A 26,607-nucleotide genomic window follows, 5' to 3' on the forward strand; every position below is an offset into this window, starting at 1 on the left:
CTCTCACCAGCCTCCCTCATCTTTCAGTGCTGCCTGCGAGGACCCAAATCACAAACTTTGGGTAAGAAGCGCAAGCCCCAGATGGCAGCGGGTTGATGGGGATAGCCTGGCAGAAAGGAAGTAGCATTGCTTATTCCAGCAGAAGTGCAGGATAAGGCTTCTTTTGTTTATTTTGGAACCTTGAAGGTAGGTGGGTACTGTCCATGGCAAATTTATTCTGAAATAATAGAAGAGAGGAGAGAACCTCTAGCATAAGTCTGCAAATTTTCAGTAAACCGAAATAATGCTCTACTTCAAGTGTCTTAATCTGATGGTGGGCTTAGACTACAGTAGGACAGACTGCCCATCCCTTCTTTGATGCTCTTCTATATATAAAGGGAGTTTGGATCCCCCAGAGGATCTTAGTATGTTTGGCAACTTTTTCAAAGTTGTAACAAAAAAGTTGTAGTTTAGTTGATTTATAAAATAGATGCTTTTAATTGACTGCTAGAATTGCAAGCTTCCTAGATTTTAGAGTGTCCTTTCTTATTTTGCTTACTGAGTTCTCTAAGCTAATTATGTTACAGCCCATTCAAAGCAGCCATGTATATATCCTTAAACCTGTGCAGGTCCTAAACATATGCTGAAAGGTGTAACAGGTGGTTGGGTGGCAGGTGGTCATAAATAATCCTTTATTAAGTTAGGATTCAAACATGCAGCTAAATTGTTCTTTGTTCTCATTTCCCTGCTATTCTGTGAAGGTGGTGTCTGTGGGTTTTTCTGAGGGCAGTGCATGGTGGGCATCATGACATTGTGAACAGTGAAGCAAGCAAGATAATTTCCACAATTATTATCTCAGTAAAAATGAGGTTTTGTTGGACCTTCCTCCAACCACCTTTTGTTCATTGTGGCTTCCCTGTTCTGTATTTTCCCCTCCATTAACCCCATTTAACCAGCCCACAACTTTGTCATAGGTGTAAATGTCAAGTGGCTTTAAAAATGAATCAGATAACCCTGGGGTATCTGATTTTCTCCATCTCTGTATTTGCTCTCTAAAATGCTCTCTGTAATTACTTGGTGTGGGCTAAGTTGGACTAATTGCTAACATATAAGTGTAAATTGAATTACTGGAACTTACTCGGTTCCTCAGTCAGATTTCAGACTTCTCACATATTTTTTCTTAGTTGAAACAACTAATATGTTTAGTACCTCATCTAACACTATATTACCATCTTTGCCAGGATTTATGGGGATTTACAAGAGTACTAATTTCTCATTTGGTCTAAAATTAGACCAAAATGCAAACTTTATAAGAACAAATTTTATTTCATTTTCCAGGAAATTAGTCTTTTAAATTTATTTAATTTTCAAACCTTTAGGGATATTTTATGTTTAAGGTTGTATTATCTATAAGTGTTATATTAAATTATAAAAACACAATAGAAATTTAAAGGTAAATATAATTTTAAAATTTCAATATGAACTATAAATACAAATGTTGACAGATGAAACAATTAAACCTTTCAGGATTTCTGTGGGATTTACTATTGATATTGCCAACCCAATTGTTTGCCAAGGTAAAAATTAATTTCCAAAATGTTTTGGTCTACCTGAGACTTCTTTTTTTAATTTCAGCAAAATCTCAACTATCAAATGTCATCTTCAGTTGAATGAGCAGGAGTCCTTACTGGAGTCAAATAATATAATTTTGTGGCTTTAAGGGGCAGTTTTGGTTTATTCAATGAGCTTGAGATTTACTCAAAGGGCTCTGGAGCCTCAGACAGTTGAAACCCCATTTTTCCATATAATTAGCAATGGCCAGTATGATAGACACACCCCTCCTCACATGATGTGGTTAAAGCTGGATGTCTCTGAACCTCATGCAGCTGTTAATTCCCAAAAAACACAAGGAGAGGTGTAGGGTTGAATGGAGCCAATGTTTGTTCAGAAACTTTCTTCCTGTCTAGTGATTTACAGCTTCAAGTAGTTTGTGTGCACATGGTGAGCTTGCTGTTTGTTGCTGTATTTGGTGCTCTGTTTAGTCACTTGCTGGAGGGTTGTTCTGTCACTTATGAATAGGTTTAAGAGTGACTGTGGCACTCAGAGTGCCTTTGGGATTGGGGATAATTTAAGGAATATGAGTAGCCTTGGGAATTGGTTTAGGAGGCATCATGGCCCTCAGGGTACATTTGAAGAAGCCTCTGTAACTGGGCCAGAGTGTAGGAGTGGGGTGCTCATGGAACCTTGTGAATCCATCTGGAAGATAATGTGGTCTTGAGACAAGTTTTCAGGAGTGGGCATGGTCTCTGGAAAAAAGGCATTCTATGATGCATTTGTCTAGCCCTTTTTGTATGTTGGGAATGACATATACTGCTCTGCTGCAAGGTCCTTTTTTTGACCTCTCATCTGATATTTTCTTGGCAGCTTGCTCCCACGGGAGATTAGTCCTCACATAGTTCTTGTGGTGTGCTGGGTAAGGAACCTGCAGAAGAGAAGTGAGGCCAGGCTGCCATTGCACTTCTGATTCCTAATCCAAGATTTGCTATGAATGCTTTGATGGGACCTTTTAAATACATTTGTCATCACACATTCCATACAAAATCAGACAGCAATATTAACTTTTCATACACTGAGCACAACTATAATTACCTATATTATGAGTATATATAATTATGGTCGTGTGCAGTATCCAAGCAGTTGGTGTTGCTGCATGCAACTGAACTACTCTGGGAGGTCTCGTATACAGAAAATAACTGGAGAAGTGCTGGTAAAAGGGTAACTAAGCTCTAGGGTAAAAGTACCTGGCAAAAAGCATTGTCTGTGCTTAGGAAACAAGTATGTTTGTGAAGAAGCAATAAGAACTGCCGGTAGGAACATCTCAAAATGTTCTCCCAATGGCAGACCAATGTTTACATAGAATGAAATCTGTGCTCCTTTTTCTCCAAGTGTAAAAACTGCAGTGGTTTTATTTTTGATGCTAACTTCTAGTATTTTACAACACCTATAACTTGTGTATGCACTTGTGTGTGCTCAGCTCCAGAAAGAAGGGCTGGTTCATCTTAAGGTAGGTACCCAAAAATAGAAGCCATCCCCTCCTCTCCTTGGGGTGCAGTTTTGAAAATAATGAAGTGTGACTGTCAGAAGACCAACAGCTTTGTTCTGAGAGCGAGGGAAGTAATGGTGATATCAACCATTATTCCTCTCTTCCCCATACAGGTGTACAGGTTCCTTCCCTCAGAGGGAACTCACTATGGCAGAGATGAGACTCTGGGCAGCTCTTACCAAGAACTCAGGGTATCTGTGAGCATGTTCTCACACTGCAGGAATCAGCCTTCTAAGAGAAACTGGGAAATGACATGAGCACCATGGTCCACATCTATAATTTCTTTTTTCTTCTTTTTTCCTCCTGTCATTCACTTCTCTGAGTTTTTGTTTTTTCGCCCTCTATCTGCCTCCCACACTTCTTTGGCACTACTGTTCTTCCCTGTTGTTCCCTTTCCATTTCTTCTTTTCATGACAGGACCAATCCATTCCCCCTCTTTTTACTCCTTGCAATTATTTTCCCTCTTAAAAGCTATCGTTGCCTGCTGTGCCTTTAACACTGGCTTTTTAGAAAAAAAACCCCAAACTTGCCTTTAACAGCAAATTCCTTGAAAAGTATCCTCACAACAAAATCTCCTAGGCATGTTTTCATTTCACTCAATTTTCCACTCAATTTTTGGCAAAATCTCTCTTCTTTAGTGTGTTAGTCAACAGAACTATTAGCTACCTTGGTTACACTTCTAAGCCTTGTCACCTCTGTGTAGCCCTGGTACTTAGCTACAACAAAAAAGTATTTTTCTACAGACTTTCTCTTGCACCTCTCTCCTCACGTGAGAATGTTTATAGTAAATTATCCCTCCACGAAACCAGAATTATTTGGCTCTGAAAAACTACTAACAATGCTGAAAACAAGGAAGATCAGCCACAGAACTCTACAGGAAAACAGTGTGAATAAGCAGCAGCAAAAACAATGCCAGTAACTTCAGTTACTCAGTAAGTTCAGAGTACAAGGGTCACCTCGTGAAAAGTTAGTGTCGTCCTTTGGTTTGGCTTGTCCATGTTGTGTAAATTTGTATTTTTTTGTGCTTTAATCTGAGTCTATACAAAAGGTTTTTTCTGTTTTATGTTATATACATTACATGAGAGCTTCAGCAGAAGGTGTGGTCTGTGGATTTGAGGCTGTTTCTCCACTGTGAATAGTAGGCAACAGTGGTCTAAAGGTATTAGCTGCACAAAATCAGGAATAAGACTTTGTTATATAAATCACTTGTACTCATTTGTTTTGAATACTGTTTTTGTTTCCAAAGCCAACAAATTTTGTGTGTCCTCACATCTATAACACATGTAGCAATAAGATAAAATTCCAACAAAGAGGTAAGATACATTGCCAGAAAGTTGACAGACTGATAAATGGGGTTACTTGAAGATTAGGTCTATATAAACAAGAAAATGGTAAGTAAGAGGTGAAACACAAGTATGCAAGGCAAAAAGGGAAAGACTATCTGAAACTGGCTTGGGAATGTTCATAAAATGCCATTAACCCATGCTCATTGCCATAAGGTATCAATGACATTAGAAGACATTATATATATGGCACATATGTCACAGTTACAGGACAAAAAATAAGAGATTTCTGAGGTGCAGGAACTCTTCTTGCATTAAGCTGGAAGCCCACCACTAAAATGAATATTTAATTTGACAAGTTATGCTGTAGCTGCCTTCAACAGAATTTCTTGCTGTTTTGATCAGAAGAATCAGCTCTGTGTGAGAATGAATTCTAAGCTCACCAGACTGCAGGTGCAACATGGTTGGGAGTTCCTGTCTTCCTATTGGACTGGAAATTTGCATCTCACTGCACAGTGACTGTGGTGTGAGTCTCACTGCTCGTGGCTTCTGTGTTAAGGCAGAAAAGAAAGTGGTAAAAATGAGCTTCATTTCATTGAGTTTGTGTACTATTGTTCATTTTTAAGATCCTGGTTTTGGCAAAAACGTAAGTGGAGTAGTGGGCACTGGCCATGGGTAGATGATTTAGATTCTGGTGACAAAGAATTTTGTGTCTTTCCTGTCTGTTATTTTTTAGTAGCCACCATGTGAAGGCATTTCCTGTTCAAGTCCTGTTGTGGCTGAAGTTCTCTGAAATACGTTTCATTTTAACCAGTTTTAATTTTGCTGCTTTTCTGCTTACTGCGCTGTCTACATTTTGAATGTGGTACATGAAGGGCCCCATAGAAGCACAGAATGGCACTTTCTGCCTGACAGACCACTGACAAGATCACACATCGAAGGAAAGGCTGCTTTTATTAATGGGAATAAGGTACCCCAGTCATAATAGCTGTGTATTCCAGTGATTGCTCTCCAGTACTTTAGAAGTAGCTTTAGAAGAGGTACCACACATCCCTTCTGTGGGGTGGAGCTTGTCCAAAGTTTAATACTTTCTCCTGACTCCAGGGAGCCCTGGCTGGTACCACAGTGTGCTTGGGCCGGCTGAGGGAAAGCATGGAGGACATGTTCTCTCCTGCAGAGCAAAACCATCACCACAAGCCACTTCATGAATCCTGCTTTTGAACAGGGGCTCTGCTGGGCAGCCACAGGGAAGTCTGTGGGCTTCAAAGCAAAACACATTTTAAGAGTTTGCAAATATGTTCATGTAATTCCAGACTGTCATCTGAAGTCCTGAGAGCTCTTAAACGGTTTTTAAGATAGAAAATGCCACCCAGCGATAGTTCTGCTAAAACCTGTAGCTGTAACCATAAAGTTTCTTGCAGGGTTTTCTGAGTGATAACTCTTTCTTATGTCTCTAGTTTAAAATACACATTTTTGTAATTTTCATTCACTACAAGTAGTCACAATAGGGAGGAATCAACCAATTTGAGTTTAAAGAGCAAAGTTTACCCCAGCTATTTTCCTCCAATTGGATGATAGTTTTATTTTAAAAGTTAAATCTTTACCCATAAAAAATATGCCTTAGAGCAAGTTTTTATAATTATGTAATGAACTGTATCCAGTAAGTAATCACTTCACTTTTTTCTAGGGATCTAATAAAAATCTTGAAATTGAGATCTGCAATATTTTGCCAGATTAGTTGCTTAACTCATTTGGTATTATTACTAGTCCTTCTGAGTAGGCAAGGTCTCCCTCATGAGAGATACTGATGCTAGAAGGCCTTTATAAATGCAAATGAACCAGACAGCAGCTCATGAAAAGCACCAAGGCTAGTGCCAGGTGAATTGGTGACTCATGGCATGGGAATTCCTGTTCAGGGTTTATTTATAGGCAGGTTTTAACCCTGGAGGATGACTGGAGCCCTAACAGTCATTTTCTTCTCACTGTTGCACAGGAAGACACTGGGCACTTACCACTTGAGGGGTCCTCTGTGAGTCAGTGTTGTTCCACTGGGAAATAGCAAAGCAGTGGGCATGTTAGAGCTGACAACACAGTGGATGTTAGATGGCAGAGGGTGGGAAACAAGTAGGTGTTTTTCCCCACTGAGGAGTTTTTTATAAACTTGCCTTGAACATGTGTCCACTTGTCTGCATTCGTGTTCTCTTGCACTCATCGCTCTTTTCAACACCAGTCTCTCAGAGACACTCCCAAGTCTTAGTGCTTAGTCTTATGACAATATTAGTTGCTGAGAAAACTGTAGCCCTAGAGTAGAATCAAAAGGCTCCGAAACCCAGAGGAAACAAAAGAGTTATCGGATTTGTTTCAAGTGTTGACATTTCTAAGTAGCTTTTGAGGTGTTTTTTCCTTGAGTTTTTAAGGACTTAATGCAAGAAATATTCAATATGATACATAATACTCAAATCAAATAACAGACAAAAATGCACAAAAATGCGCAATAAATCATTAGGAGAGCTGGACATGAGTTTGTATTTTTGGAGTACTTTCCTTGTGCCTTGGTGACAGGACCAGCCACTTCCTTTGCATAGCAAATATGTAATAATTTGGTCTAGGCTCTTTTGTCCTATGCCGCACAGGTGGGAAGGAAAACCAAAACTTTTCCATGAAGGAGCATGCTGTGCACCCCCATTTTTCTGTTTTTCCTTTAAAAGATCTAAGAGTAGAGGCTATAGGCAGGCCTTGAACCAGAAATGCAAATATCTCAAGTGTGCCTCACAAAATTAAAAGGTTCATTTAAATTGCAATCCCATACTTGGTTTGGAATAGTTATTTACTGTTTCAACAGTACATAATAACAGTACATAACAGTACAACAGTAAATGGAAGGGAAAGTAAACTATGACATAACATTAGAATACTTTTTAAATCTTCTGTGCAGTGTCTGTAGGAGTTGTCTTGGTAAGCATCTTCCTTTCTTCTCAGATCTTCTAACCAAACTAAAACTCGTGTGTGGATAGATAGCAAGAGGTGGCAAAAGACAGACAGAAATAACTCTCAACATGAGAAAGGGTCATCGTGGCCAGGGACACCCACTGGCAGTAAGAGCAGTCAGAGGTGCCCTTGGAACAGGCCAGGTACACCTGCAGGAAATACCTTGGAATTACCTGTTCCCTGGGACATGCAACAGGGATGGTGCTGGCCACAGAACACTCTGGAAGAGTGTAGTTGAGGGCTTCCACGTTTATGGCACTTCTTTTAAGCTTCTTCTTCTGAGGTGAAGAGACACTTAGTGCACATGCAGTGCAGAGATGGAAACTCAATGGAGCTGCTAAAAGACTATGATTTATAAAGGACTTAATGGCAGATACTTCATAGCATTTTCTGCTGAAATGATTCCTTGTCACCCCTTTTCTATTTTTACCCTCTTTCCCTTTTCCTGTACTCACTTGCCATAGAATTTGAATTACCATCTTCGGTAGCAAATACCAACAGTTTGGGTTAAGTAATCAATTAATTTGCAATTTAGAATATAAGCTTTAGCTTTCCAAAATGTATGCACTGCATTTTTCCACAGGAATGAGAGAAGAAAATATTGTGTTTGCTAAATTAATGTCTTGCTTTTGATATCATGCACCAGTATTTGTTCCTCTGTACATCACTGATGCTATTTTGAACAGCATCACTGATGTACAGAGGTACCCAGTCCTCTTCCATTTTCTTCTTCCCATTAAGGGTCTCAAGCAATCTGTTAAAATAGGGGGTCTGCTGATGAAAACCTCCAGCATAAAGCACAAATGGTAGTCAGAAGTTATGTAAAAGACCAAGCCAAAACAAAACCAAGAAACTCCAAAAATCAAGGCATACCCCTAACTGGGGTCCAGGGGTTGAATGATGCGTTAGCAGTTTCCAGGAAAGCTGATGGTCATTGTAAACCTTTAACTTTCTGGTTCCTTAATTAGAAATAAATAGTGAAAACAATACAACAGCAGCTACGTAAAGTCATTGCCTAGGAAGAATTACTGGTTTTGTGCCAAAAAGCCAGCGGGCCCAAAGGGGTGGGTAATTGCCCTGTCTGCCTCTGCTGAAGTGAGGGAAAGTGTGAATACTTACACAGGCTGAGGGTTTGTCCATTGTGCTCTCTGCTGCCTTTCCTTTGTGCCAAAGATCCAAACACAGTGCATCTCTTAAGTCTCTGCGGAAACTTTCCTGGTGTGGGACAGGAAAGACATAGCTGATTTTTTCAAGTATTGAAGCCTACTGATCTGCCCGTGTGTATCCGGAGAGTCCTTTGTGGCAAAGTGGTGCGTGGGTATTACAAAAGGAGTCAAAGAAAATCAGCTGAAATCTAGCAAAGGTTGAGCAAGAAGGGAAATGGTGACCCCCTGCTCTCTACATCACTTGGAGAAGAAATGTTGGGCAGCCAGGACCTGGGAGAACATCAGTTCAACCACAACCCCAAATCTTCAAATGTACCTTAGACCCTAAGCTTAATTTTTGTGGGTTTTGTGTGTTTTGCTGTTTTGTAGGTGTTTTCTATGTTGGAAAAACCAAGACTATGGTTCCTACTTGCCTCCAACACAAGAGCAGAACTCTGGCTCTTCATTTTGCATTTTCTTTTTGCACTTGTGTGTATGAAAAGGAGATTTAACCATGTTTTCCATTATTTCTTTTGAGAGTCTTAGGGAATAGTGCTAGGGAGAAACAGTGCTATTACAGATAAACTTCAAGATTATCACAGCTAGAGTTGACAAAAATAGCACACAACTGGAACTGCAGCAAGGCCTGAGGTAAGGAACAGTCAGGGAAAGACAGAGAAGCTCCTGGAGTTTAATATTAGAGTAGGAAGAGATACTGAGAGCCCTGATCACCAATAGTAATTAAATGTCAAGGACTGTCAAAGAATCTGTACAGATCTTGCAAGGTACAACAAACAAGGAGTAATTGTCAAGTAGGATGATTCACTCTTAAAAATTATTAATCATTCTATGAATTTTGATGAGAATGAACAGATATAAAGTATTAATTGCTATGTGATGGTTAATATATCCTCAGGTTGGGAGAGTCCTAATTAAAAAAAATTATATTCACTTTAGCAAGATTTGTTCCAGGATACGATATAATACTATTAAGTATGAGAATAGGCATTTAAATTCTGCCTGTAAAAAGCATGCAGTGATAGATAGATAGTGCAGGTCCTGGATGAATTTGATCTGTCACTTGGTGGTATTTATCTGCGAGTGTTTACCATAAAAATGGTTTTATAAGGGACCTGGTTTGTAGCCTACAAATAGTCTGGTGATGCTGAAGGGAACAGATGTGTTTCTGTTGTCTATAATATGAGGATCTGGGCCCCTTGAGATCAGTAATTCAAAATTATTGAACTCAGTTTATACAGTGTGATACTCCAGTAACATCTTACGGTCAACATTTCTTTCTGACTGTAAAGCTCTCCTTGCAAAGTTTGTCACAACAACTATTATTCTCTAGTGTTGTTGATATTGAGAACTTAAGTAAGGAAGCAAAACTCCCTATAACAGAGACTCAATAGCCTGCCTTGGTCTGTTCTGTAGTGTAATACATACAGTCATCCTTCTTTTCCCTGCCTCAGCAGTGGCACTATTTAAAACATGTCCTGGATAGTGAAAACTAAATCTGTTGCTCCACACAGGACTGAGCTCTGACAAAATGTGAGCCACGAGAGACAAATCCTGTCTAAAGTTTTGACCAGAGCAGTGAACTGTAAAAACTGTCTTTTAGAGTAGTCTGACCTTATTTCTATGGTGCAGTTTGGAAGTGCTGCAGTCCCATGAGTATCACTAAGAGGTTACATAGGATGAAAAGCCCATAAATTAGCAGCAGGCAGCCTGTATACATGTGGTAATATGAGGGGAACTTCATTCCAGAAGCACCTCTGCCTATACCTCTTCTCTACTCCTTAAGGTCCTCAAATGCCATCTTTTCTCTCTGAGCAGAGAGCTCTTCAATTTCTGCTTCTGATAACACGAGGACCAACCAAGGATGGTATGAACTTTGTTTCTGAAGTATGTGAACTTTTGAAGAGGTATGCTCTGAAATGTGAGCTACAATATGATGCAGAAAGCTTGGAATCAGATCATTCCAGAGCCATCTGAGTAATGAGTTAGCAATAGTGTCAGCTCTAGCTGAACTAGCCCATGAGTTCCCAGATTTATGCTGTCATCTTGGGACCTGTTTCAGCAGTATCCATCTGCATTATAATCCTGCAAACAAACTTGCCATTTGATTCAGGTTTATAGTAAGTTTATTAAAATTCAAAGCCTTCTGCAAGTAATATGTATAATTTTTAAGATGTTTCTATGTAAATAGTTACCTAGGGCAGGGAGTTCCTATGGGTTTGTGAAATACAGATTCCAGCCATGGCTTGTTCTTATTCAGAGAAAAGCAAACCAATTGTTTCATGTTTGTTTCACATGAGGGCAAAATTGAAGTAACTTCACAGATGGCCTTGGTAGGATAAGGCTTCCACAGGGCAAGACCAAGCAGGGTTCCATTCACTGAGTTACATCGAATTACTCCACATCATCCCTTGATGAGAATGTTCACACACCTTTGTGAACTGAGCTAATAATGCAATACTGTGTGTAAAAATAGAAGACTCAAGGATCATCTTCTGAATATGGCACTGATCAGATGATAGACTGAAGCATGAAATCAGTTTGTATAGGTTATATAGGTGTGACTGACTAACTTAGCACCTTCTTAAAACCAGCACTCAATGCAGAATGCTCTGGCCTCCATCAGCATGGAGGTCTGCACTCTCACAGCTCTGTGGGTAGTCATCCTCACTACACTGTGTTAAGCTATCAGTCGTTTTCCATTAAATGCCATCCTGGTTAGGACAGCAAGATTGAGATAATATCTACATTCAGCTGTAAACACAGACTAGTGAGCAATTCAGAAAATAAGCAAACTAATAGATTGCAAACAAAAAATGAAGAAGTCTGCAGGTATTCAACCAGTGATGAATAGATTCTGGTGAGTTTGTATTTGTTCCAAGATTTTATTACCACTTAATAAATAGGAAATAAGCAGATAATAAGGTTTTCTTCCTTGTTATTTGCAGCACTGATGATGATTCCAGCTGGTTGGCCTTAGATGCTTGGATTATTTGCGTTTGGCAGGACGGTTTTCATCTATTCTCTTTATAGCAGCCTGAACCCATTTCTGATTAGGACTTACACAGATCCTGATACCTCCTGCAGTGATGAACCTATCAAAAAAGAAAAAAAAAAAGCTGGGCATTAAATTCTAGTCTCTATACAAAGGTCTGTTCTTGGTTTTTATGCACAAAATGAGGAAAAAGTTTGTAAAACAATATCAATTCTGGAGATTGTAGGTGTTAGCTGGAACAACAGCAGTTAGAAACATTATGTCCCTGTTTATGATGTAGGTAACATACATGGTCATATACATACAAACTGATATTAAAAATATGAAGCATACATGCTATTCTATGTTCAATCATTATGGACATTTATGTTCAATGATTAGGGACATTTATTTATTTATTAGGAGCAGATCCCAGATGTGATGAAAATGCATGTGTCTGAGCTCAGAGGAACAAACACAACTCCTGGCAAGACTCAGAGTTACCCCACATTCTTTCACATGATTTTTCCCCTTGACTCAGTTCATGCATGGAGCCTCTGACTGCTCTGCCCTTGTTGAGATTTTTCCCCACTCACTGGGCACAAAGATGTGAGCTGGTCAATGAGCTTCCTGCCATTATTTATGAGCAGCACACATCTCTCAGCTCTCTGAGGCCTGCTCCTCTCTCCTCACTCCCTCAGGTGCCATGTGGCATGGATGAACTGGAAGGGCAACCTGGACTAGCCAGATTTAGTGAGTTGGGCCAGCAGAATTGTCTTCTGCTGCCTCTTCTCCCTGTTTGATGGTTTTGTGTTTGCATAAGGAAGTCTGAAGGGTGCATGAGATTCTTACATGATGGCATCTATTGGTACTTGTTGCTTTTCATAGTTCACAAAATTTCGGATGTTCCACTGCTTTGTAGACAGTTTTACACAACTGAATTTGCGCATAGGCTGACTGCTAGCGCTCCCTAGAAGAGAAAAATAGATAAATTACAAAGGTACTTAATATTAATATTTAGCCATAATTGCTTAATAAATTATGAATTCCAGAAGATTTCCAGTTGTGGTTAGACCATGACGTACAGCCACAATACCAGTTATGCCAGAGAGACTAAGCTATTTTTTGTGGTGCATCCTACCATGTCTAAAATGTTACTGCTATTTCAGTTAAGATATGCATCTTCACCCATTGTCCTGGACAATAGCACAGCAATTCTCTGACCAGGGAGTCACTGCTTCCATAGCAATAGAGATGTTTGGCATCCTTGATAATTACGACTGCATCATATGGAAAAAAGTGCCCTTATAGAATTGATGCTTAGAACTGGAACTATCCTAGATGGATTTCCACATGTTATCTAAATGTGGATTTGAAATTCCTCCTCTTTTCAAAGTGAAGAAAAGGAAAGTGAGCCTACTCCCCTCACTGTAGACATCCAAAAGTAGTATTAACAAAAATTGCTAATAGAAAGGGAAATATACCTGCCAGAAGAATAAGTGCTTATATCCTCCGGCAAAAACTCTGATTTCACAGGCAGTGAGTGAGCTGCTTCTTAATTCTTGCATTCCTCCAAGATTTTGATACAATTCAGAGAAATGCAGTGGTGATTAAGAAAGAGGATCACAATATTGGTATAAAATTTTCTGGATGCTTATTATTTTACATGATGATAAGTAAAAATGAGAGCTCACTCAATTACAATGGAGTTTACGTTAATCTCCGCTTGCCAGTTTCTGGTTTACTTCTGTTCACAGAAGACAGGTTTAGGAACACATGCAGGGGACAAAAAGTACACTGCTCCACTCTGTGGTTTGTTTATAAAGAATTTGAAGAGGTACTGGCTTGAGAAAAGTCCAAGCGCTGTTGTGGTGCACCTTGCTAAATGTAAAACGTGCTGCACACAGTCTCACTATTGAAATAATTGGAATAGCTGAGACAAACGCACAGCAGTCTTTGGAGAAGGTGTGGGATAGCCAGTGCACAGATACTGGCAGATCTGCTAATTCCTGAGATTTTGTTTGCCTGAAGGAATATCTCTCTTGATCTTGCTTTAGTAATGAGCAACACAACATAATTTTTTTATGTTTCATGACACATTTCTTACTGCCTCAGACTGGTTTTCAAAATGTGGCAAAGACAGTGAAGCAATTGTTATGAGTCCTGGAAATATTTCTTCTGCTACTACACAACCTTCATGGAACGGATGCAGGGAATAGCAGCAAAGTTTCTCAAGACTGGGAACAAACCCCAACTGCTCTGCACCTAGAATTACCTTTTTTTCCCAGGTGTATTTGGTCTTTTTTTTTTCATTCTTTCTAGTCCTTTTTTCTGTCTCTTGTAGACCATCTCAGTGTACTTTTTTCAAACTTGGTGATACTAAGGGCCAATTACACAGCCTGGACAATGACATTGTCATCTGTGATATGAAGCCACTGTTGCCTGGATGAAACTGTGTCACTAGTGAAAATAGGAGGGTGTAGTGGGATGTAGCAGGAGAGGCAGTGGGTCGGCATGAGGGCTGTGTACCTTCATACCCCTGTGAATGCTTAGCAGGTCTCAGTTTGGGTTTGGTGTGATCTTGTGAGGATACTTTTTCTCTGTGTTTCTGAGTGCATATTTGTGGATTGCATATGGCTTGCATATCTATGGTTTGTGAGAATTCTCCTTGTGATGAGATGATGTTTCTAATGGGTCTATGTTCATGTTTCTCCATGATCCATGGAACCTAATTTAAAAGTAACTCACCTAACCAGCACTGCAGAGAAATTTATTTAAAGCAGGGTCAATAAACATGGCTCATCTCAGTGTTCATAACTAGTTTGAAAGAAGATGTTCAGTTGTATGAATTAGTGAAACAAGAGAAGATATTATATAAATCTATTACTCTCCTTTTCAGTTATTGTTTTACTTTCCCTGCCTGTAGTAAAAGGTTTATCTAAAAACAAGTGAATAAACAATATGGTACTTATAAACAATGAAGAACTTCTAAAAATATTGATAGTAGAAAGATTAAGATTATATACTTAGAGAAAGACAAATAACAATTAATAAAATTCAGTTCATAGAAAAGTAATCTATCTGGAAAAAGAAAAATGTACATCTTATCCAAGAAAGATTTTTTCATGAGATGTTATTAACCTACAGTACACATGCGTATATGGAATCAATGAGACTAAAAGACATTGTGCCTTCAAGATTTTTTTGATTTTAAGAGAGAGACCATTGCACAGAAACCCTATAGGGGCTCTCAGGCACAGAATCTCTCCTTGCATTAAAGCAGAAACCAACCACCATCTGGCAGGATATCAGATGAATCGCGCATGAAGCTGACTTTCTTGCAGATTTCATCTCTATTTCTTGTGTGTTTTATCTTATAAATCAGCTGTCTGGAACAATAAATTCTGCCCATGAGACCACTCACAAGGTGCAATGTGGAGCAATTCTTCTCCTCCTCTCGAGCTGCAAACTTACCTTTGACTGTGTGCACAGTGAAGACACCAAGCCAGAAGAGGAGCAGGATTGCTGCGGTGCGAAGCTTCATTGCTGTGGCTTCTGTTTCAAGGCAGAACAGAAATTGCCTACTGTCAGCCCCCTTTCACAGGGTTTATATATTGTCATTCTGAGGTCTGTTCTTGTGTTCCTTTATATGCAGTCATGGAGGGCCTGACTTAGTGGAAAATTTGAGTTTGCAGTACTTTTTCTGGTGACAGAACCACCTCCTTTCCCCCACCAGTCCTTCACTAGCCCTCCTGAGAAGGCTTTTCCTGCTCAAACCCACTGTGGTTGCACTTGCTTCTGTGCTGTGACTTGGGTTTATTTCAAGCTGCAAAAAGTGAGAGCTCTTGTGCAGTAGTGGAAACCTGTAATAAATGTTCCTGTCATTTCACACTTCAGTTTTGAGACCTTTAGCTAAGCTGCACTGCAGAGACACAGTGTGACACTGAGAATTACCTTGCTGGCCAATGAACCACTGGAAAAGGATTGCAGTGTGAGCTAAAGGAGGACGGAAACAGGGACACCTTGGCTCTTTCCAAGCAGCTGTGGCTGGTTTGTCACATTAACATGTAGCTGTGGAAGGGTATTGCTGCTATTTCCTATGAGCAGTGAATGTTGTCAGGACTCTTGTGTTTGCTCTGTGATTTGATATGGCCAAAGCTGATACCACTGTGCTGGAAGAAGCAAGATTGAACACACCTTTACATACAGATCCAGATCCACATCCAGTATGCCTCCTGCCAGTCATTAGTTAACTAGTCAGTTAACTGAATGGGGTGGTTTCAAAGAGGAATAAGAGTTTGTAAATGATCTTGTCATGGTTTCTTTGCTTTGATTTGGATTTTTTTTTTTGTGGTGTGAACTTTTTAGTGCAAAGAATGGGGCCCAAGAAAGTAACCAGGCAATCAGAGAGGCACAGTTTGTAGAGAAGGCAAAAAAAAAAATTAATTGCACTTTCATGTAACCATGGTGCTGATAACCAGACCTGTGTCTGTGAGCCTGTTACATTTATACCTCTATCAGAAATGCCTTTTTTGCAGAGTGTGCCAACTCTATCACCTAGATTTAGGGGTTCTTTCTATTGAATGCGGTCTGAATTACTGGAAGCATTGCTACAAACCAATGGTTTTGAGCCTGCAAATATTTGTCAGGCCAGCTTTTGACCTCCAGACCACACACAAAGCAGCACCTCAGCTGGCATCATCTTCCAGACTGAGAAAGAAGAATGTTTCCTTTGTGCCCTCTGCACCTCTATAGAAGAATCCAGCTGGGCCTGGTGGGAATAGGTAAACTGTGGGCTACCGGTGCCTGGGCTTGTACCAGTGTTGTAGAACAGCTGGTCTCTCTCAGTTTTCCCAAGTCTTGATAGCGTCAATGTAAATTCCTTTGCATGGGGAATGCAGCATGTGGAGGTCAATTTCCTAATACTCCTCTGTCAAATTAAGATTGAACCTTGAACTGCACTCACATATGTGATCCTAGGCTGTGAGGGATGGTAAGTTCTAGAAGAGTCTGTAGGTCCTGCTGGTAGAGCATGTTGTGTGGTTTAGCTTTGTACACACACGCATTCTTTGTTCCTTTTGGTTTTGTTCTTTCATCTTGCGTATACTGTTCAGGGAACACCAATGTCAAGTAAAAAATTGTGACTGAATCCCTGCTAAACCCACTTGCACCACTAAGAAAGGTGCTATGAAATGAAGCCCAAGTTTCACCCTCAGCTCCTAAGGAAACATGCCTGATGCCACACAGGGGAGTAACTGTATTGACCTGAAGACCACTACTGAGAAATCTAACTTTAGTTTGTGTCTAAGCAGTGTAGCAGCCTCATGTTTTGCTGGACACTGGCTGAAATCGCTGCTTGAAATGAGATATTCCAACTTTTTGGTACCTGTCAGCTACAAGATGCAGGATAGAAACTGTGTCACTGATAGAAAAGAACAGCTTTCTATGCATTAAGAGGTAAGATGTTCCTGCACTTTTATCCACTGGTACAATATGTACATAATGTCATCTACAGTTTTCAGAGGAAGGTCACCAGCTGTATTGAGTATGAGCCAACTCTGAAAGTTCAGTCCTTCCCACAGAACCTCCTGCAGGTGTTAGATTCTTCTGAGGTGTTGCTGGGAATCCTATTGCTTCTTCAGTTTTCCACCATTCTTCAGGTAGGATGGAGAAATTACCCTGTGGCAAGTTTTTCCTCTACTTTGTGCTTCTCATTTTCTGTGGCCTCCTGAGCTGTTGTTCTGTGTGTCTGGCTTATGTACGGTAAAGTCTGTGTTTTGGAGAAGAGTTTTGTGGGCTGTAGTCCCACAGCCTTTTTCTGTGAATATTTGGTGATCTCTGATGCTGTATAAGGCTCATTTCTCACATGTTCCAGCACAGATGCCAGAGATCATTTCCTCTGCACTAGGTGCTCAATCTGATCATTGTAAGGGGCATGTAGAGTAGATGTAGAGCCTCCAGAAAGTGTGAGCTAAGGGGGCTCGAGTCTCCTCTATGATGTAAGTGGGCTTTGGAGACCCATGTGGAGGGAGACTTCTGTTCCCTTAGACCATGCAGGGGATATGGACTCCTTTGTACCACACAGGGAGTGACAGAGTTCTCAGTGCACACAGAAGGGAGGCTGGAGTCCCTTATTTTTGTCACACAAAAAGGATTTTCAAGTCCCTCTTTTATTGTTTGAATGGATGGAAAATAAACCCAGCACAGATAAGGGGACACCCTTGGCCAAGGCTGTGCAAAATTGGGGTAAACTGTTTGCTATAGTAGAATTTTGCAGTAATGTTGTGCCAGCAGGTTTGGCCAGCTATAACTTGGTCTGCTTGCTCAGCAGGACAACAGTCATCACAAGTGTTTAATGATGCACTTGCAGTTTGCATTCATAGATCAGGCAGCCTCTGACATCAGGAGATATTTTAAGAAGCATTTTACAATCTGGCAGGAAAAAAGACAGATGTGGGACTGTTGGTCTCAGCACAGCCCATACTTATTAAAATAAAAAGAGGAGTGCCACCCATCATGAGAAAGGACCCTATTCCCTAGAGAGCCAGGAAGAACATCCATAAGCAGATAGACTGATACTTAATCCAATGGATTTTGAATCATTCCCTTAGATGGAATGTCAACCTTGGTCTGCCTTCATCTGGAAAAGATGGTGACCGACTTGGACACATCTTCCCCAAAGTTTTGCCAGATTCCTGACCCCAAAGTTTTGCCATTTTTTACATGAATATTGGGGGTTGATTTAAAGGGTATGAAATCACTTTGCAAATTGGATTTTGCAGATTATTAGCTAGTGATGAGAATGCTTTTATATTAAACACTATGCATTTGTTTGTTGCTCAAGTGAAAACGGGACACCATGCATCTCTATCTAAACTTCATCTGGGTCAGAAGAAAATTAAATATTTAGGCTTTATTTTGTGAAAATGGCAACAGAAAATAGATCTGGAAAGGACAGAGGCCATAATTATCTACTCATGTGCAATCACAAAAAAAAAAAAAAGGCAGGAATGAGGTTTTCTCTAGAGTTGTGGGATTTTGTTGATCGTGGATTCCTGTGTTAAGGGAATCAACCAAGTCGCTGACTGAAGCAATGAATAAATAGATACAGCCTATTGCATAGTGCTTAGAGAAAGAACAAACTGTAAAGCTAGAAAAAGCTAGAAAAGGAACTTGGTATAAAGAGTGAATTTGGGAAATCATGATCCTGCCACCTTGAGCAAGGGTTCTTTGGGCTCCTAAGAAAGTCTTGTGTTCCCAACATACCAATGCTTTGGAGCAATGCAATGATATCTGCTTCCCTTTGGAACAGGAACCCCGAAGCCTTCCAGTCTGTACCCTGTGGGGTTCCATAGTGCACTGCTCCTACAGAATGACAGAACACATGATCTGTCCTGGTCTGCTCATGCATGGTCTGCAGATCCAGATAGATGGGTGCCTGGAGGTGTCACTGTTTGCCCTGCTGGCCCAATGGCAGGAGCAGCAGAAGCCATGAGAAACCAGATTAAAATCACAGCTGTCAGCGCTTCTCCTGTCCTTGATGGAGCACATACCTCTGACATCTCAATGCTGTGTAGTGTCCTGTTGAAGTCTTGAGACATTCTCAGCCTGCAGGAGTTTTGTGGGAGCCTGTTGGAGTTCTCATGCAGTCTCCCGAGGCTTTGTTTGACCAGGAGGAATGAAAAGGGCCCAGAATCAAGACAAGCTCTTGGGAACTGTGACACTTCTATACTGAATTTTTGTCTGAGGGGATCACAGTTGTCTTGGTTGGGAGAGACGTGTCAAGCTGTAATTACAATTTTGGGATGGTGCATCTTTGAGTCATCATGCAAAACCTCTGTTAGACTGACTTCAGGACAGCTCTGCCAGCACTGCCCGGTTCAGCAGCACGCCCTTAGCATTTGTGTCTCATGCTGAATTATTGAAGAGTGTTGCTAGAGAACGGTGTCACAGAGCTCCTGAATTTCAGTGCTCACTGATTCTCTGTGCATCTGTGCTGAAGTAAAAAGCCCCTGTGTTCATTTCATAAGCCTTCCAAATGCTCCCCTTCCTGGGAGGCACTTTGGGTGAAAGATACCCAGGTGACTCAAACAACAGTCTTAGAGGTCTCTTGTACCAGAACCCACAGCAGCTCATAGCAAACCCATTTGGTCCCAACAATGTTCTTTGCTTTCCTGTACTCTGTTAATCAATTGATGATATAAGAATATGAAGAAAAACAGCGATGGACTTGAACTAGAAATGAGTAACAAGCTTATCTTAGCATTGATTACATAAGTAAACGTGGTTTATGTGCTTCTGGCAAGCAGATGAAATTAGTATTTCAAATAAGATCTGTCTTTGTGCTCAGTAGAAAACATCCTTTTTAAATTGTTAGCCTGGGGTCTCCTTCATGCTGCTTGTCTGGTTCAAAAGGGAGAGGAAATTCTTTCCTGATCTAAGCCGTGAAAGTACATGACACAAGGCAAGCACAGATTGAATTTCTGACGTTGTATATGGCATCCCACCTTCTCTACTGTGAAAAGGATAAGGATTGTGAGGATTATTATAGAAATACTACTGATACCTTTACTGTTCCAGTGTTTGTCTGCTTTTCCTGTTGTTCAGCATCTGGTGACGACTGATACTGAAATCAGCTAGAGAACAAACTTTCTAACACAATAGGAAGTATTAGAAAGCATATTCTTTATTCTCACTGCACAAATTTGGAAGATTTTTCCTCTGATCAAACATGTGTCATGAAAGCTTATAGCAGGGTTTTTATTCCATCATGATCATAGATAGTCATTACAATGTACTTCCTAGCTAATGCATAAACATCGCTTTTCCTAGAATTAATTTACATTCTCCATATCTTATTGGAAGTCCTTTTAAATGGTCCTAGAGAATCATCTAAAGGAGTCTCCAATGGTCATATTCAATGAGTGGCCTCAGAATTGTACTGACCTTGCACTGAGCTTCTCTAAAGGGGTGCCCTGTTGTCTCTTGTTACATAACTTTGTCACAAACCCCACTGTGTTCCTCATCATCATAGGTTCCAGCTATGTTTAGCATCCTGCATGTCTCCTTTTATATTCTTTTACCTAATTTGCTAGTTAGTCTTCAAGCTCTACTTTGTGGCTTCAAGGGAACTAAAAATTTCTCCATATTGTATGTCACCACAGAGGCCATTCCCACCTGAACAGTAATTTGGTTTTATTACCAAATATAATGGTATTGAGATGGTCTAGACTGAGAGGCCTGGCATCTTCTCCCTACAGAGTGAAGAGAAAAGGTGTTTTGAACACCTTCAAAACTAGATTTTCCTCTCAGGCTTTACCTCTGTTCAAATGGGTACCAGCAGAGGAAGCAAGAAGGGAAATTAACTGAGATTCTTACTAGCTGAAGTGTGGCTTAGGAAAGCATGCAGAGGAGGTTATGAAGCACAGGAGAAGATGAGTGATTGGCATTTCAGTTCATCCAGAGAGTGATTGTGTAGGGAGGCCAGTTTTGGGCCCTAAGTTGGGTCTGGGTCTTCCAGTGAGGTCCAAAAGTATTGGCCTGGATAGATGCCCATGAGCTGGCCAGGACCTTGGGGTTACCCTGTAGCACCCCACATCATGCAGGGAGGACAGAGGGAGGTAGGTTGGGTTGGTGCATGGGATCTGCAGTTGTGGGACCCAGGGTAACACGTGGTGGAAATCCCATGTGAATTGTCTGTCTGGTAAACTCTGCTATTTGTATAGTTGTAACTGTTTGTTTTCTTATCTCAAACCTTGATCTTCACCTTTTGTGTCTCCAGTTTTTCTCTCAATCCTGCAGCAGAGAGACGAAGGAGGTGAGTGAGCAGCTCTCTCTGGGGTGTTTCATAGGGAATATTAAATTTGGGAACACCATTCCTAGGTGATGTCTGCTTTTTGTCTCTTTTCTTTATAGCGGCCTGCATTCATACATGATCAGGCCTTACTCAGATCCTTATACCTTTTGTGATAATAACCTATCAGAACAAAGAAAGGTAAACAGGTGACCATCAAATTCCAGTCTCTAAATGCAGATTGGCTGTTCTTGGTTTTCATGCAGAACATGAGGAAAAATGTGGTAAAATCATATCAAATGCTGGATATGTAGGTGTGTGTCTGCTCTGCAGGGCAGTGAACTGTAAAGACTAGCTTTTACAGTAGAGTGATCTTATTTCCATGGTGCAGTTTGGAAGTGCTGCAGTCCCATGAGTATCACTAAGAGGTTACATAGGATGAAAAGCCCATAAATTAGCAGCAGGCAGCCTGTATACATGTGGTAATATGAGGGGAACTTCATTCCAGAAGCACCTCTGCCTATACCTCTTCTCTACTCCTTAAGGTCCTCAAATGCCATCTTTTCTCTCTCTGAGCAGAGAGTTCTTCAATTTTTGCTTCTGATAATGTGGGGAGCACACAAGCATGGCACGAAATTTGCTTTTTAAGTACATGAACTTTTGAAGAGGTATTGTCTGAAACGTGAGCAAGCTTGGAATCAGATAATTCAAAAGCAATCAGTTATCAATAGTGTCATCAGCTCTAGCTGAACTAGCCCATGAGTTCCCAGATTTATGCTGTCATCTTGGGACCTGTTTCAGCAGTATCTATCTGCATTATAATCCTGCAAACAAAGGTGCCATTTGATTCAGGTTTATAGTAAGGTTTATAGTAAGTTTATTAAAATTCAAAGTCTTCTGTTAGTAGCATGTATCAGTTGTAAGACAATAAGACATTTATACATACATAACTCTCTAGGGCAGGGAGTTCCTGTGAGTTTGTGAAATACAGATTCCAGCCATAGTTTGCTCTTATTTGAAGAAAAGCAATGGGACAAGCAAACCAGTTGTTTCAGGGTTGTCTCATATGAGGGGGAATAACAAGATTATACAGCACCTTCTAAAACCCAGCACTCAATGTAGAATAATCTGATCTCCATCAGGATGGAAGTCTACACTCTTCCACATCTGTGGGAGGTGAGTTTGTGTTGTTTCAGAGAGTTTATTGCCATTTATAAAAAGCAAGGAAATATAAGCAGATAGTAAGGTTTTAAAAGCTTTTTTAAAAAGCTTTTCCTTGTTACTTGCAGCACTGCGGATGATTCCAGCTGGTTCGCCTTAGATGCTAGGATTATTGGCGTTTGGCAAGATGGTTTTCATCTATTCTCTTTATAGCAGCTTGAACCCATTTCTGATTAGGACTTACACAGACCCTGATACCTCCTGCAGTGATGAACCTATCGAAAAAGGAAAAAAAAAAAGCTGGGCATTAAATTCTAGTCTCTATACACAGGTCTGCTATTCCTGGTATATATTCAGAACATAAGCAAAAATGTGGTAAAACAATATCAAATGCTGGAGTTTGTAAATGTTAGTAAGCATAACACCAGTTAGCGATGTCAGCTCTCTGTTCGTGGCATAGGTAATATGTGGTCATGTACATATATACTGATTTTAGATAACTGAGTATACCTGCTGTTCTGGGACTTCATGCTAAATCTTGGTGAACATTTATCTCCCAGGAGCAGATCCCAGATGTGATAAAAATGCATGTGTCTGAGCTCAGAGGAACAAACACAACTCCTGGCAAGACTCAGAGTTACCCCACATTCTTTCACATGATTTTTCCCCTTGACTCAGTTCATGCATGGAGCCTCTGACTGCTCTGCCCTTGTTGAGATTTTTCCCCACTCACTGGGCACAAAGATGTGAGCTGGTCAATGAGCTTCCTGCCATTATTTATGAGCAGCACACATCTCTCAGCTCTCTGAGGCCTGCTCCTCTCTCCTCACTCCCTCAGGTGCCATGTGGCATGGATGAACTGGAAGGGCAACCTGGACTAGCCAGATTTAGTGAGTTGGGCCAGCAGAATTGTCTTCTGCTGCCTCTTCTCCCTGTTTGATGGTTTTGTGTTTGCATAAGGAAGTCTGAAGGGTGCATGAGATTCTTACATGATGGCATCTATTGGTACTTGTTGCTTTTCATAGTTCACAAAATTTCGGATGTTCCACTGCTTTGTAGACAGTTTTACACAACTGAATTTGCGCATAGGCTGACTGCTAGCGCTCCCTAGAAGAGAAAAATAGATAAATTACAAAGGTACTTAATATTAATATTTAGCCATAATTGCTTAATAAATTATGAATTCCAGAAGATTTCCAGTTGTGGTTAGACCATGACGTACAGCCACAATACCAGTTATGCCAGAGAGACTAAGCTATTTTTTGTGGTGCATCCTACCATGTCTAAAATGTTACTGCTATTTCAGTTAAGATATGCATCTTCACCCATTGTCCTGGACAATAGCACAGCAATTCTCTGACCAGGGAGTCACTGCTTCCATAGCAATAGAGATGTTTGGCATCCTTGATAATTACGACTGCATCATATGGAAAAAAGTGCCCTTATAGAATTGATGCTTAGAACTGGAACTATCCTAGATGGATTTCCACATGTTATCTAAATGTGGATTTGAAATTCCTCCTCTTTTCAAAGTGAAGAAAAGGAAAGTGAGCCTACTCCCCTCACTGTAGACATCCAAAAGTAGTATTAACAAAAATTGCTAATAGAAAGGGAAATATACCTGCCAGAAGAATAAGTGCTTATATCCTCCGGCAAAAACTCTGATTTCACAGGCAGTGAGTGAGCTGCTTCTTAATTCTTGCATTCCTCCAAGATTTTGATACAATTCAGAGAAATGCAGTGGTGATTAAGAAAGAGGATCACAATATTGGTATAAAATTTTCTGGATGCTTATTATTTTACATGATGATAAGTAAAAATGAGAGCTCACTCAATTACAATGGAGTTTACGTTAATCTCCGCTTCCCAGTTTCTGGTTTACTTCTGTTCACAGAAGACAGGTTTAGGAACACATGCAGGGGACAAAAAGTACACTGCTCCACTCTGTGGTTTGTTTATAAAGAATTTGAAGAGGTACTGGCTTGAGAAAAGTCCAAGCGCTGTTGTGGTGCACCTTGCTAAATGTAAAACGTGCTGCACACAGTCTCACTATTGAAATAATTGGAATAGCTGAGACAAACGCACAGCAGTCTTTGGAGAAGGTGTGGGATAGCCAGTGCACAGATACTGGCAGATCTGCTAATTCCTGAGATTTTGTTTGCCTGAAGGAATATCTCTCTTGATCTTGCTTTAGTAATGAGCAACACAACATAATTTTTTTATGTTTCATGACACATTTCTTACTGCCTCAGACTGGTTTTCAAAATGTGGCAAAGACAGTGAAGCAATTGTTATGAGTCCTGGAAATATTTCTTCTGCTACTACACAACCTTCATGGAACGGATGCAGGGAATAGCAGCAAAGTTTCTCAAGACTGGGAACAAACCCCAACTGCTCTGCACCTAGAATTACCTTTTTTTCCCAGGTGTATTTGGTCTTTTTTTTTTCATTCTTTCTAGTCCTTTTTTCTGTCTCTTGTAGACCATCTCAGTGTACTTTTTTCAAACTTGGTGATACTAAGGGCCAATTACACAGCCTGGACAATGACATTGTCATCTGTGATATGAAGCCACTGTTGCCTGGATGAAACTGTGTCACTAGTGAAAATAGGAGGGTGTAGTGGGATGTAGCAGGAGAGGCAGTGGGTCGGCATGAGGGCTGTGTACCTTCATACCCCTGTGAATGCTTAGCAGGTCTCAGTTTGGGTTTGGTGTGATCTTGTGAGGATACTTTTTCTCTGTGTTTCTGAGTGCATATTTGCGGATTTGCATATGGCTAGCATATCACTGTTTCATGTGGTTTTTATGTGCTTCTTTGAGAGAATCTAATCGTGATGAGAATGTGTGTGGTAGTGAGTGTTTTCACATGGTGCTTGTAACCAAAAGTCACTCACCTAACCAGCACTGCAGAGAAATTTATTTAAAGCAGGGTCAATAAACATGGCTCATCTCAGTGTTCATAACTAGTTTGAAAGAAGATGTTCAGTTGTATGAATTAGTGAAACAAGAGAAGATATTATATAAATCTATTACTTCCCTTTACTTCTCATTGATAGTTTCCCTGTTTGTACCAAAGGATTTAGCTAGAATCCATATAATAAGCAATATATGATATAGAACTGGAAGAACTTTTTAAAATAGCGTTATCTGAGGGATTAAAGCTATATACTTAGAGAAAGACAAATAACAATTAATAAAATTCAGTTCATAGAAAAGTAATCTATCTGGAAAAAGAAAAATGTACATCTTATCCAAGAAAGATTTTTTTCATGAAATGTTATTAACCTACAGTACACACATGTATATGGAATCAATGAGACTAAAAGACATTGTGCCTTCAAGATTTTTTTGATTTTAAGAGAGAGACCATTGCACAGAAACCCTATAGGGGCTCTCAGGCACAGAATCTCTCCTTGCATTAAAGCAGAAACCAACCACCATCTGGCAGGATATCAGATGAATCGCGCATGAAGCTGACTTTCTTGCAGATTTCATCTCTATTTCTTGTGTGTTTTATCTTATAAATCAGCTGTCTGGAACAATAAATTCTGCTCATGAGACCACTCACGAGGTGCAATGTGGAGCAATTCTTCTCCTCCTCTCGAGCTGCAAACTTACCCTTGTCCACGTGCACAGTGAAGACACCAAGCCAGAAGAGGAGCAGGATTGCTGCGGTGCGAAGCTTCATTGCTGTGGCTTCTGTTTCAAGGCAGAACAGAAATTGCCTACTCTCAGCCCCCTTTCACAGGGTTTATATATTGTCATTCTGAGGTCTGTTCTTCTTTTCTTTTTTGGGGTATCATGATGGGCCTGACAATTAAGTGGAAAATTTGAGTTTGCAGTACTTTTTCTGGTGACAGAACCACCTCCTTTCCCCCACCAGTCCTTCACTAGCCCTCCTGAGAAGGCTTTTCCTGCTCAAACCCACTGTGGTTGCACTTGCTTCTGTGCTGTGACTTGGGTTTATTTCAAGCTGCAAAAAGTGAGAGCTCTTGTGCAGTAGTGGAAACCTGTAATAAATGTTCCTGTCATTTCACACTTCAGTTTTGAGACCTTTAGCTAAGCTGCACTGCAGAGACACAGTGTGACACTGAGAATTACCTTGCTGGCCAATGAACCACTGGAAAAGGATTGCAATGTGAGCTAAAGGAGGACGGAAACAGG

General features: G+C 40.4%; 2 protein-coding genes across 2 annotated transcripts; both read right to left on the bottom strand.

Moving 5' to 3' along the window:
* Positions 1-10,629: 10,629 nt before the first annotated feature.
* Positions 10,630-15,167, bottom strand: LOC135442564 (lymphotactin-like). The gene is made up of 3 exons (XM_064702478.1): positions 14,965-15,167; positions 12,343-12,460; positions 10,630-11,611 (listed from the first exon to the last, which is right to left on the bottom strand). The coding sequence occupies exons 1-3, from the start codon at positions 15,032-15,034 to the stop codon at positions 11,506-11,508; spliced, it is 294 nt and encodes a 97-aa protein (XP_064558548.1). The 5' UTR covers positions 15,035-15,167; the 3' UTR covers positions 10,630-11,505.
* A 6,970-nt stretch (positions 15,168-22,137) lies between these two features.
* LOC135442568 (lymphotactin-like) lies at positions 22,138-26,171 on the bottom strand. The gene is made up of 3 exons (XM_064702492.1): positions 26,062-26,171; positions 23,434-23,551; positions 22,138-22,719 (listed from the first exon to the last, which is right to left on the bottom strand). Exons 1-3 carry the CDS (start codon positions 26,129-26,131, stop codon positions 22,614-22,616), a joined length of 294 nt encoding a protein of 97 aa, XP_064558562.1. The 5' UTR covers positions 26,132-26,171; the 3' UTR covers positions 22,138-22,613.
* Between the last annotated feature and the right edge of the window lie 436 nt (positions 26,172-26,607).

Source organism: Zonotrichia leucophrys, chromosome 1 (assembly GCF_028769735.1).
Source record: "Zonotrichia leucophrys gambelii isolate GWCS_2022_RI chromosome 1, RI_Zleu_2.0, whole genome shotgun sequence".
Classification (NCBI taxonomy): domain Eukaryota; kingdom Metazoa; phylum Chordata; class Aves; order Passeriformes; family Passerellidae; genus Zonotrichia; species Zonotrichia leucophrys.